General features: G+C 37.3%; 1 protein-coding gene across 36 annotated transcripts in view; it reads left to right on the forward strand.

The window, feature by feature from the left end:
- Window positions 1–13,562, forward strand: part of GPHN (gephyrin) — a 264,147-nt gene that overhangs the window by 231,996 nt on the left and 18,589 nt on the right. For 22 of the 36 annotated variants that reach the window (XM_075843629.1, XM_075843622.1, XM_075843627.1 and 19 more), the window contains 3 exons: window positions 9,497–9,559; window positions 11,146–11,188; window positions 12,540–12,677. In XM_075843629.1, the coding sequence (XP_075699744.1) occupies window positions 9,497–9,559; window positions 11,146–11,188; window positions 12,540–12,677 (244 nt within the window). The remainder of the gene's footprint in view (window positions 1–9,496; window positions 9,560–11,145; window positions 11,189–12,539; window positions 12,678–13,562) is intronic. The other 14 variants (XM_075843624.1, XM_075843632.1, XM_075843637.1 and 11 more) reach the window with 1 other exon arrangement.

The raw sequence follows: 13,562 nt of genomic DNA on the forward strand, positions 1-13,562 counted from the left end.
CATCTTACCCATTTATATGGAGATAATTGCAAACACTTGGCTTTGCATTTTCCCTTTACCCTGTTATCAAAAAGATAGACATGAAAGAGGTCAAGGGGCATGTTGGATTTTTGGATTGATTAAAAGATTTGTCTATATTAGTGGTAAAGGGAAGAGTCATCAAAAGTAGCCAAGATCAGATAAATATTCCCTTAGAAAAGTGATCTGGTAAGCATTGTGTGAATTTGAATGACTACGTTGAAGAATCATATACTAGAATTTATTATATGTTTCTTGTCATTTTTGTGAATTTTTATATAATATAATTTTTTTTTTATTTAAACAAAATGTTATTTTTTATTTTATACTCATTTTGGTTTGTATTACAAAGACCATTTTTATGTCATCAGAAATGTTTGTTAGGTGAACTCTTCTACACCCAATATTTCATCGATTTATTTCTTGAGTGCACTTTATGTGATTTGACCACACCGTGTGAATAAAAAACACTTTCGATTATAGACCGCTGACCATGGTATCTACAATGACTTGAGCATGGCTAAAGGTTGAAAACTTTTACGACAGGAGATTTTCCCGGTCATTACACTAATGTCTTTTCTTATGTACCAGTTAAGTGTTTCACATACTTATTACACCTACACTTTTTGAGAAAAATCTATAAAATTTCATTAACCTTTCCTACGAGTTTTACCTTATATTTTGCTAGTTCAAAAACTGGATTATTACAAGTACTACATTGTATAACCGGTTGGGTAATGTTCAAGTGCGAAGAAGGTATCAGGACATCATGAGGCACAACGTATTAGATTTTGTGGTAGCATATTAGTTTAAGTGTGCATAATATATTATTATTTTGAAATATCACTTTGATCTCTGGCAGGTTCTATTTTTAAGGTTTTTATATAAGATTTAATATATTCGTTGACCTTCTGAAGGACCTTGGATCTTTGGCACACTGGCTGATGTTAAAAGCTCTGCTGACCCCATCTATCGAACAAATTTTTGCAGAGGTCATCAGCTTCGAAGAGAGTGTTATTAAGATCTTTTAGCATTACTCAGTGAGAGCTAGGCTTGAAGGATAGCAATAAAGGGGATTGATAGTTGGAGAACTTCATGAAGATAGAAGGTACTTCAGGAGAAGGAAGGGCTCTACTGGAAAGTCCATGCTTAAAATGTTCAGGTATGGATTAGAAGTCATGTGTTAAAAATATTCTCAAACTGTAGAACCATTAAAGTTCTACAATAAGGCAATACAGAGGCTGCATGATGATAACTGCGAGTTAATAGCTTAACCCTACGTTCTCAATGACTTGACAGCCTTCCGATGACCAGTTATGACTAATTTGGGACTGTTGACCTGTGGATCTCCTAAAAACCTACTATATTGATAAACATATCTAGCTAGCTAATAAAGAATTGAGCCATACTCCTATTTCAAAGGAAAAACCCCAATTGTTCAGTGTTTTTTCTAAATTCTGAAGAATATTTACACGTGCAATCAACCAATGGGAAACCAGGAAACCTTTAAATTTCTTAAACCAGAAATCAATGTCAAATTTGAAATTTAACACAGAGAAACGGAGGTGAGGGTGAATGCAAATAAGTGCATGTCTTTATTATGAATGCTGCATTTTGTACTGCAAGCTCGCTCACCTGCATGCTGTTGTATGTATATACTGTGGTTATAAAAAGTCTACATCCCTGTTGAAATTGCAGGTTTTTGTGATGAAATATTTGGGACCAAGATAAATCATGGGAGATGTTTTCCATCTGTAGGGTGACTTTAAACCAAGAAATTGGCAGATGTGACTAAAATCTGCTTTCTGATTTGGCTATTCCATGACGTTGATGTTTTTTGATCAAATAATTACTCGATTTAGTTGGATGCGTCCTTTTATCATGTTGGAAGATGAAATTCCCCTCTTCTATCTTGCTGAGGTCACCAAGTTTCATGCCACACCCTACCCCCTCTATCTGGTCTAGAGCCCTTCCATAGTTAAAGATATGTGGACCCAACGCATTAAACTATAACATGCCAAATGGTGGGTATTAGAGGGAATTTCTGTTTTTGCTAATGTCCCTGTGATTCTACACTGTCTCCATGTATTCCATCGTACATCTAATCCTTTAAAAAAAAATCTTATAAACCCCTCTTCTGATAAGTATCTTTAACAAGACCCCATAGATGTTTTGTTAGCTACTTGAAGACCATAAATATCTCATTACGGTGCGACCAAGAAAGCATAATATCCCAAATTCGGTTTACAAGATCCTTTTATTAGTACACGTTTCCATTCTATCATGGAGGTAAACCTGTATGAGCGAACAGCACTAATGATCTCCGCTCTGAGTCGGTGACGGGAACTGAAAAATGGCCCCGATTGGTAGATCATGAGGACCAAGTCTGGCCACCACCGGCTTAGACTTGTAACTGATTATTGGGTTTTTATTTTTTAATTCTGAAAATTCCCCCAAAAGTCTTGTAGTGTCATACCGCCAAGGATTTTTTTTATTTTCAGTTCTTTTTTCCCCCAAGAATCATCTACATGTTTAACTTTTATTTTGTTGGTTCGGATATCACACTAAAGTTAGAAAAATGTCCAACGTGATATATCTCGATTTCACACTTTCCACCATAAAGACCTGCACTTTCGTTGAGTATGAAGGCATTTTTAACCACAGTATGTTTGACTATATATACACACCTATGTATATATATATGTGTACTGTGTATTGATTGTGGATTTATTTATTTTTTTATTTTTTTAATTGCTATATTTGTAGTGATGTTCTGAATCCAGATAGTAGCCGTTACCTATAACTCATGCATTCTACAAGTTTGGGAGTATCCTCACAGGGCATCATAAGTGTGAATAAGTCTGTATGTCATTATGACTGTCTGGCATTACACTTTGATCCCATGAACTTCTTTTAAAAAATTAATTTTATTGTTGAGGGAGCGGGAGATCTTCATTGATGGTAACTATTGCTTCAAAGATGGTTGGAAGAGGTTACCATACTTAGTTGTGTTGTAGATCTTGTGGATTCAACTCCCTTTGTATGTTCGAATCTCAATATCACTTGACGTGAGAATTACAGTCAAAGATCCAGTTTAGTTCATAGTTTTTGGTTATATCCTCCCTATGGAGGGCTTGATGTTGCTTTACGCCTGCCTCTCATAGTGTTTGGTCCTTCATGTACCCATAGCATGCCTGTACACTCCATGTGTCTATTGTACCCAAGTGATTTTTATCCTAAATTGTATTAATTTTACAAAAAGAAAATGTTGATATAGCTGTGAAACAGTTTGTTACACATCACAGTATGTATTTTTTGTTCCAGGTTTTGATATGTAAGCATATAATTACACCCACAAAGGGCCAACATTGGTTCAACTGAAGAAGTGGTTAAGATTTGAAGATGAGTTTGCGGGTCCAATTACCCCACGTGACACATTTCCTCAAAAGTCACGTAGATTTCAAAATAATATTTACACTGGGTTTATGTGTAACTATTATATCCAGTGAGCTTCCAATGGCCCTGGCATTCTATATATACTCATATAAAGAGTTTGGTATCTATGGTTTGAGCGCCATATACAGAAATATTTCATGTATTTAGCTCAACATATTCCATATTAAACAGCCAATTAGTAACAGGAACAGCCATCTCAGCAAAATAATGTCATAACTCCTTCTCGGGCCATCCGCTAGTTTCATTCTGCGGGCCTGTAGCCAATGAACGTTCTCAAGGTAATACATTGCTAAAAGTTTGGCTTTCTAGTCAGTCAGATGACGAGATGACAATTCTTCTACTTGGGCAATGGCATACATAGAAAAGAGAAAGACCCCTAGCAAAGCTCAAACTAGACTCTCTATTATGTTGCCCCCCAGGACAAAACAAAAAGGGCCTGGTGTATGTTTCCCCCTCTACGCCCTTTAGATGACACTTGGACCAATTCCCCGCAGCCTTATTTGCGGACAGTGTGGTTCCTCTGTAGAGGGGAGTCCATCACAGGTTTTCACCACCCAAATAGTAAAGGGGCAGGGACCAACCAAGACTGGTCCCCACTTCTCCCACTGGGCCCATAACCGAGATACGGGCTTTCTCTTTTGTGTGTATACCCTTGTACAAAGATCCGAATGGAGCATTTTCAATAATAACAGTGGATTAGGTAATTGCTGTATTAGATATTCCTTTTATACTAGTGAAACATTTACCCAAGTTGGGCTCTACCTTAAAGATGACCCCTAGTATTTTTTTAATTTTTCAAAAAGTGGAGCATATCAGAACCATATTTGGAATAAATATATTTGAAACAGATTGGCACCTCTTTTGCATGGTATTCAATGCCTGGAATCAGGATGGAGTACAATTTATTCCTAAACATATCAATATCACCTAATTTATCAAAAGTGGGTACAAGAAATTAAAAACGTTGCTCATAGCTATTCAACAAAACCAAACCCAGTATATCGATTTCTAGGGACGTCTAATAACCTTTTTGTTGGTAGGACATAAAGGGTTTGATCTTGATCTATATCTAGAAGAAAATAAATGTTATACTTATAACCTAAATATTCTCAGAGTTTTTGAATGCTCATGTCCTTGGAAGTTGGCCTTTATGTTATAAGCACTGGGTTCACAAAGCTATATCACATTGGCACCTATTGTGCCTATGTCACTTTATCGTTGGCAGCATCAGGTAGGTCACGAAGAAAACATGAAGTCCTAGATGTTTCTCTAATAAAGATTGCATTGTTAATATCTGAGTCAGTTTCCCACCCACAAAAACCATACAAACCTTGGGTCCTGCAATGTGGAGCTCTGGAAGCCGCTTCCTTCCTTTCTTCCTTCCCATCATGACATGGACCTGGTCGTGACAGAACTTTAAATAGGCATAAAGGATGCCATGATATTGATGGAAAGAAAAAAAGCAAGAAAGTCTTTTGCATTACGGGTCCCCAGGTAAGTTTTAGGTGAGTGCTGGGGGACTGGGTCAGCTGTTGGCAAGGTGTCAATGCCAAATGTTATCCATGTCTTTCCAAATAATTGTACTGTATCGGATAAACAGCATAGACGCTAATTGTAATACAACCTTCAATAATAGAGCAAGCATACATAAATAATCTTTTAGGTCTTTGTTTTTTAATCGCAATCTGAATGCCAATCTCTGAATTTTGATAGGGTCGTGTTTTGTTTTTGTTTTTTGCCTCTGTAATATTTATCGTTTGTTTTATTTTTTTTCTCCATTTTGTATGACAAATTGACATATTGGTCCTAGGACAGACTTGTGTCTATTCCAGGCAAGATTAAACCTGGATGAGTAGATTGTATTGTTTAAGATTCTTGTTACACAAAACTTTTTGTGGCCCTTTTATACTAGATCAGATTACAACTTCAATTATATTGAAGTTGTACGCTCAATTACAATGAAGACTCCATGAGCAAGTCTTCATTGATACCTTGAACCAAAGGGTCCCAATATTCAGTAATTAACCTAACCATCGATTGCATTTTGTTTGCGGCCATTCAAAATTTTGGACATCTTCAAACAGAATCAAATGGGCTTTAATGTTTTTTAGATGCTGGGAGCTCTTCGTTCATGGTATTGGCTGGGGCTACAGCATGAACAGACCAGATAATTGTCATAGGCCAGAATGACGGTCAAAACTTTTTTAAATTGGAAGTCCCGATTTAACTTTTTGGAGCCGTAGACAATTTGAGTGATGACTATTCAATAAAAAATTGTGTATTATGCTTATTTCGAACACAATGGAGTATTTTTCCTGTTTTTTTGTTGTTGGCCCTATTCTTGATGATTTGTGATATTTATAAACAATGTGTTATTGAAATGTTTAAAGTTTGCATTTAACGATGGGAGTAATGAAGAATCAGTGGTTCTTAGTTGCTCCCATCATGAAGTGCTGGCTCTTGATGTGCTGTGTAGGCTATAACTGCTGCAGGTAAGTGTGTCGATTTCCCAAAAGGTTTTCTAACCTGTATTTCCTTCCTCATTGTTGGCATGAGCTTCTAATCATTTCATGGTTTTTTCCCCCCTACATTTTGGTTCTTTTTTTGGATGAGAAAAAAACTCTGGCCAAAAACGAAAAAAAAAATCTCAATTTGGGTGAAAGGCTGGACCTCCCGACTCTAGCCTTGGCCCTTTCTCCCGATCATGCTTCACATATCCGAGCCATACCTATCACAATCATGGCTGATGTGATCAGTCCATGCACAGAGATGGGCTTCAGAAGGGTATGGTTATGGCACATATCATGGGGGACTCTACTAACTATTTTAAGGACCACTAGCATTGACGAACAGATTAGAACAAATACAAACCAACTTTTCACTCAATATCGCTGAAACAGGGACCCCTAATAATGGGGAATTTAGGAAATGGGGATGATTATTAAGTCCAATATTCAATGAGTTTTCAAGTTTTTGGCTGGAGACCAACTTTACATTACAACTATAAGGATACTGCTTGCGTTAAATGTGCGCTATAGCATAATGAATTCCTAAGAAGGACTCCGTGCCATGTTTTGCAGTTCAAGAGCACCTGTCCACCTTACATAAGCAGCGTGTCATGTTCTTACATCTAGCTCATCTATCCGACTCTCTGTTGGCATTCAAGAGCTACTAATCTTTACACCTTTCCATATAAAACACCCAAAAATAAAATAAAAAAACTGAGAACGGGATTCAGATTTCTTATCTAAACCTACTGAATGACCGTGGGCATTCCTCTTGAATTAATTATATTTTCTTAGGTACTGATGCCTTGATGGGGTTGCCCCATCAGGACAACCCCGTCCATATGCTCTATAAGCCATATGTGCATTATAGATGGGTCCTCTAACCAGCTCCTCCCTCTATGAGCCAGACTTGGCATGACCATTTATTAGATAGTTAGTTATTTGTTTGAATAGGTGCCGTGTAGTTCGACATTTCTGCTTCACTAGATGGCGACCAGTGTCTACTGAGTCCACTAGGATTCAGCTGTTATCGATGGGGGTTTTAACAGCTGGGCTGTAAGGAGGTTTTCAGCCAAATTAAGGTCAATCTCCACTTAATAGAAATGTACGGAACTTGGGGCCACACAATGTAGAGATATCTGCCATTATTCATGCTTTGTCTGGTTCGAGACACCATTAACATCTACAAAGAGTGGTGTTATGAACCGCCTGTCCCTATGTAGAGCATAATACTCGCTCTGCTAGATGTAATATAATGCAGAGACAATTTTTACAGTCTTTAGAAGATTAGCCTGTTTATGGTTCCTCTCCATGCAGGCACTGTGGGTGTCATACTATAAGCAAAATGTACAGAATCCCAGGTATGTAGGGGGACCGCCTTAACCAGGCATAAAAATGAATATTCAAAAACTCAGAAGTTGATCCCTTAGGCTATGTTCATACTGCCATCAAAAGCTAAGGGACCCCATTGTAAGTCAATGGAGTCCGTGGGCGCCGGTGGTATTTGTCGTACGACTTTGTGGCTTTCGTTATGAACAGAGCCTTTGTCTCCTATGTAGAGTAGAGTAAAACAAAATACGCTCCAAAAAACAATGCCGTGGTATGCTATAAGCTTACTATTGCTTTACATGTATTCTGTCCTCCATTATCTCATACTGGGTATAGAACTTGTCCTTTTTCTTAAAAGTCATCACAGTAAGGTCAAGGAGACATGCTTCCCTGGTAAACTGATTACTTGATTTGTTCCAAAACAAGAATTTGAAACCCTCTTCAAGGAGCTGTCTAATCCTCCGACCATGACTAAATGGACCTTCAAGCATTCCTTGAGATCCGTCACGCAAGATCTTTATTTCATGTGACAATCATTTGACTAAGCAAAATGGTCACTCATTTCTCCCATAAATCAAATTAATGCACGTAACGAATGATATTAAGTAAAAAACGCACAAACAATTGTGAAAAAATAAATACAGAAATACATTTGTTAGTGTTTCTCCAGTCTTTAGAGCCACCATCTTCTATTTCAGGTCTCCTTCCAATAAGCTGATGCGTGGTATTACACCCGGGTGCCAGCTCTTTGCCAGGGGAGGACACTAAGTTTACCCAGTAAATCATTGATGGTCCATGTTGTCTCTTGTTTACGTGGGCCAAGTGGCTATCCCCAGTGCTAAACGATATCCCGGAAGCTGCCTTTACTGACAGATGAAAGTTCTTAGTGGGTGACCCTCACAATTCGCAAAACATGGCACAAAACCGTATCTGAAATACTGGATGAACTCTTTAAGGATTTAGTGTATTAATTTATATAAAAATATACGATGCATAATAATATTCAGAATTTTCTTTCTTCAACATCGTTTTTCACATTTATTTTGAACTAATTAGTCGGTTTATTGTAATATAAACCTGAAACGTATTCGGACTTTAGTAGGACTAGTCTTTTGGTGGTTTTGTCCAAAAAATATATATTTTTTTATATTTAGCTGTTTACTTTAGTAATAGTGATAATCTGATTATTAAATTGTGTTGCTTGAAGGGTCAGATCAAGTGGTTTGTTTCAGTTTAGAATCAGTAGTAGAGATTGCCCAAAATTAGAAAATAGGGTCTGTTACCCCCCACCCAGAAACTGCACCATTTTCCTTCATGGACTGTGTCCGGTATTGCAGCTCTGCTCCATTCATTTGACTATTGCAATACCAGACACGACCCAGACGGGAAAAAAAGCAGACCCTTTTTTTTAAATCCTGGACACCTGCTTAAAGAGCTGTATCACTATAGCAGTATCCGTATACAAATGTATAAAACATCAGCCATAAAAACAAAAATTGCTTTGCCACTTTTGGTTCCTTGATTTCTAATAATCGATGAGAAGACATAATTACATGATGACGTGTTTAATAATATCCCAAAAAAATGTGAATACTTGCTACGAATACATTCCTCTCCGTATTCATCCCAAATCCATGACGAGAACTGTACATATGTATATTTTTAGTTAAGATTTGTGTTTTAATATGAATTTTTTTTAATTTAAATATCATTTGTCTTACTATCCATTTAGATCTGTCTTTTTATGGTACTTATTTGCATGAAAGAGGGAGGGACATGATCAAAAAAAGGGGTGATTACTATTACAAATGGTGTCCAAAGTGTTAATGTCTGACTCCAAGGTCGAAGGCAAGTCCTACGCCAAGTCCTACTCTGTATTCTAAGACCAGCCGCATTATTCTTATTTTAGCTGTATTTTATTTTTATTTTTGTTTATACCGTACTACCGGCAAACCTCATGCTTCATCAACAGCATTAATTGTGTTGACCAAACGCCCGGTCAAGAATTTTCATTCTATTCCAGCTCATGTCAATACGGCAAACTCCATCAGAAATTTGTTTGGAGATCAAGAAAAATAATTGAACAGGATTGTGACAAAACTGTGACCCAACGTGTCTGCGACTTAATTCAACAATCTCAAGTGTCTCTGCTCATTTTCAATCTTTTGTTTTTGTCCATGCAATAGCTCCACTATAAATTGGAAGGGCTTAAAGATGAACTCAGGAGGAGTAGAGGCTGCGAAACCAGAGTAACTATTACTGATCAAAGGAGCTGCTTCCATTCGCAAAAAAGATGCTTTGCGCTATGAGTTTGAGCTCCTTATTATATTTCGTGAAGATTCCTGACTTTCATTTTACTTCCTTAGCGCTGTCTTTCCACTAACATTTTTCTCTTATTAGCTTTTCTCTTGTGTCCTTTGGATATATGTTTTTTTCCACGCTAGTTCTTTACTAGTCTACTTGTTTATTTTTAGGACTCTTTTGTGTTGTTCTAGTTTCATTTCTCAGCTCTAAACTTCTTAATTTGAAGCACTTCTACTCACGTGTTCTGTACTCCATGTGTACCTGTCCAACCATAATGTCCATAGTTTGTAGGAGGTGTTATTTTTGTAGGTCCAATCTTCTCATGACTCTGCTCCACCATTATTCATTTTCATCTCCTTCATCTGTCCTGATTTATGGTTCAGGCTTTGTTTCTTGAATTCAAATTTTCAAAAAGTTCTCTCTTTTTTTTTGACCTTTAAAGTAATTTATTCATAGTTCACGGTAGAAACCTATATCTGGGTAGATTTCCTCCCAAGAACCAATACTGTTTTATAGCCAAGAATTCCATCAATGTACTTAAAGATGTCGGGAAGAAAGTCATGCTTTCACCTTCGTGTTCTACCAATATTTCCTAAAAGTTTTGGAATGCCCATTTGCTTCTTACTCATAAAATAATGTCTACAAGACCACGGTTGTTCTTTTATATTATGTCTAGCATTGAAGGAATTACTTTTATTACAATCATAAGACTATCAAAACGTATTAACGTAAACTTTAATAAGACATTTTAGATATCTTTTATTGCATGGACTCTAAATGTTGCAGCCAGTAAGTACTCTATGGCCAGTTTAGAAGATGGGAAATTTTGGTAAATAGTTATCCAAATTTTAGTTTTTTATCAAATGACCTTTCCACCAAATCCGAATTCAAGGCACTTCAAATTTAAAAAACAAATCCGAACCAAATCATGAGACATTCTGTAAATGAATTGTATCTGTTTTGCTTTTCGAACATTGTTTTTCCAGGAAGGGCAGTCATACACCACCATTAGCTGCAACATTTCTGTCATATTTCGTCCCATTACAGCAAGTAGGCTGTGTTGCTTGGTAGAATTCAACCTGTTGTGTGGATGTACATAATTTTAGTTTATGGGCTGGCTTCTGTTTGGATGTAGCATGAGTGTAGACACTCTTTAACAAGGCTGACCAACTGATTGGCTGTCAATGAACCTTGTGACAATATGGCAGGTCATTATGGCCCTTTTATATCAACTTATAGCTATTGACTATATATGTATATATATACTGAAGACCTCTTAAAATGCTATATTTCCCTAGAATAATTGCTTATTTTTGGGGGAATGTCGTTTTTAGGAAATTTGGCCTATAGCACCACTAATCAATGTTGAGATGTTTTCCTAGGAGCCCGCCCATGAATTGCCTTCCATGCTAGAAGGGTTGGAGCGTATTGTTGGACAATGCGTTACAAGTCACTATGGCATTAAAGGTCGAATACACGTGTGTTTTTTGTTTTACTCTTGTTACTGATGCACTTTTTGCTCTCTTTACAGGTCCAATCTAGATGCAGTAGCAAGGAAAACATCCTCCGAGCCAGTAAGTAATTTATCAATACAAAGTTTGTGGATATATGTACAAAAATTATTTCCAAATAAGCGGTTTCTTAGCTGAAAAAGGACTCTGAAGTATATAGGTTAATTTTCAGAAGACCGCAAGAGAAATATGACTACTACGGGGTCAACCGATTTCCGTTAATCGAAATAATGGCTATATAAATATACATATAGGTCTCTAAGCCAAACGCACATATACACTATAAAAACCTTATGAAGGAAACACACGATTTGATATAAGTCTCTCGGTTATTAATTCTCAATCATGAATTCTCAATTGTCAATTCTCGGTAACCTAATTGCAAATTAACAGTGAAGTCCCAGAGGTTCTCTGATTTCGTAAGCATATTGCCCGTAGCATTAACTCTCGACTCCCAAGAAAAACAGTCTCAGGTTGGATGTATAGAAATCCAGCCTACCGCTCCTCTTCTCGGGAACCGTGCGTTAATGATACGGCAATAACATTATTAACCCCTTCGTTCCACAGCCATTTTTCGGTTTTTCATTTTTGCTTTTTCCTCTTAACCTTCCAAAAGTCATAACTTTTAGTTTTCCGTCGATATAGCCATATGAGGTTCCCCGTGTGGTAAGATCGACATGTAAACTTTATTCTGAAGATTAATACTAATACGGCAATACCACATTTATATAGGGTTTTTTTTTATGTTTACTGCTTTTACAAGGAAAAAACGAATTGTTAAAAATAAAATTTGTTTTGTGCCATAACTTTTTTTTTCTTTTTCCGTCAATTGAGCGGTGTGATTGCTGTAGTTTTTATTGATACCCTTTTGGGCTACATAAGAATTTTTGATCACTTTTTATTCAATTTTTTTTGGGAGAGGATGAAGTAACCAAAAAAACAACTGCTTTTTAGCTACACATTTGATGTATGCGTACCTATAATACTGACAGAAGCCAAAAGAGTGTCCTTTTGGCCTCCGCCAGACGGAAGATACGTCGGGGTTACTATTTTTTTGCTGGATAGAATAGTTTAGTTGACGACGTTATTCTATCCAGAGGCATCTAGTAAAAAAAATATGAACCAAATTTTGTCATTTTTTTTTACCTGGAAGCCTATGAGTAACATATGCCACTGTATAGAATTCAAATCACTAGAGCAAGCACGGTACAGACCCTGAACCAGCAGGGGATACTGGTAGATTTCAGTTCTAAAGCCAGCAGAATTGGGTTTGCAGCTCTGGACTATGATAAAAGCTGTAACTCAGGACCGGTAAAAGACATTCCTTTAACATATATGTATTTTCCTCTATGTGCAATACAATGATTATTACGAAGTGCTGTACAAAGTCATTCCTAATGTGCTTGGCTTTTAGGTCACAGCGCCGTTGACATCACTAAGGTAGCAAGAAGACACCGCATGTCTCCGTTTCCTCTAACATCCATGGATAAAGCCTTCATTACAGTCCTGGAGATGACTCCAGTTCTAGGGACGGAAATAATAAATTACAGAGGTACCTTGTCTGTTTCTCTATACTATTTCTTGACGCAGTGGAATTATTATGACCTACTCACTATTCCCGCCTGTGCATGGATTTCATATGCTCCAAGTTCCTCACATAGTCCATAAACTACTATAGCATTATAAGCCTTCCTGTTATAATGACCATAGGGTATATAGGAGTGCTTGGTAAATTTAGACTCCAAATATAGATGTTATGTGAATCGTCACTGGGGCACATTTTTGGGTGCTTGGCTGCCTTGTTCCTTGAATTTGTTAAGTTTTGTTATAATTGTTTGGATGTTCAGACCCTTTGATTTAATCTGAATTGCCCGTTTTAGGACAGTGGCCACCTTTGGTTCTTGCACCTCTTGAAAACATAATGATTTCCTTAAAAAGGGTTTTCCTATTTGGACAAGCTCTGTCCATAGATTCTATTAGGACATGTCGATATCTTAAAGGGTATTCCCACATTTCCCCCTATTAGTCAGAGCAGTGACACACTGCCAAGAGGGGCTCCCGCTCTGCCACATGTGGCGCAAACATGTATTACATGGTCACCCTTTCAATTTAATGGTTACCGTGTTAATCTATAAAGACGCAACTGCCTGCAGCTTCCCTTGACAAGTGTTTCAGCAGCCAGACCCGCAGTGATCGATGGGGGGCGGTTTGCTTTAGAGAAGGGGATGTCCAGTTTGAACATTTACATTTAGGCCGCAAGTGAATGGGTTTTTCGAATAACCTATACACACACTCTACAAAAAAAATAAACCAGTGCGCACTTTAAAATATGCAGCATTCCCTATATGTGGCGTATATATGCGCCAGATTTTTGCCGCAGATATCACCCTTTGTATTTCAACATCTGCACAGGTGTTATGCGACAGTGCAGAAAACA

The sequence above is a fragment of the Rhinoderma darwinii genome, chromosome 12 (genome assembly GCF_050947455.1).
Source record: "Rhinoderma darwinii isolate aRhiDar2 chromosome 12, aRhiDar2.hap1, whole genome shotgun sequence".
In the NCBI taxonomy this organism is placed as follows: Eukaryota; Metazoa; Chordata; class Amphibia; order Anura; family Rhinodermatidae; genus Rhinoderma; species Rhinoderma darwinii.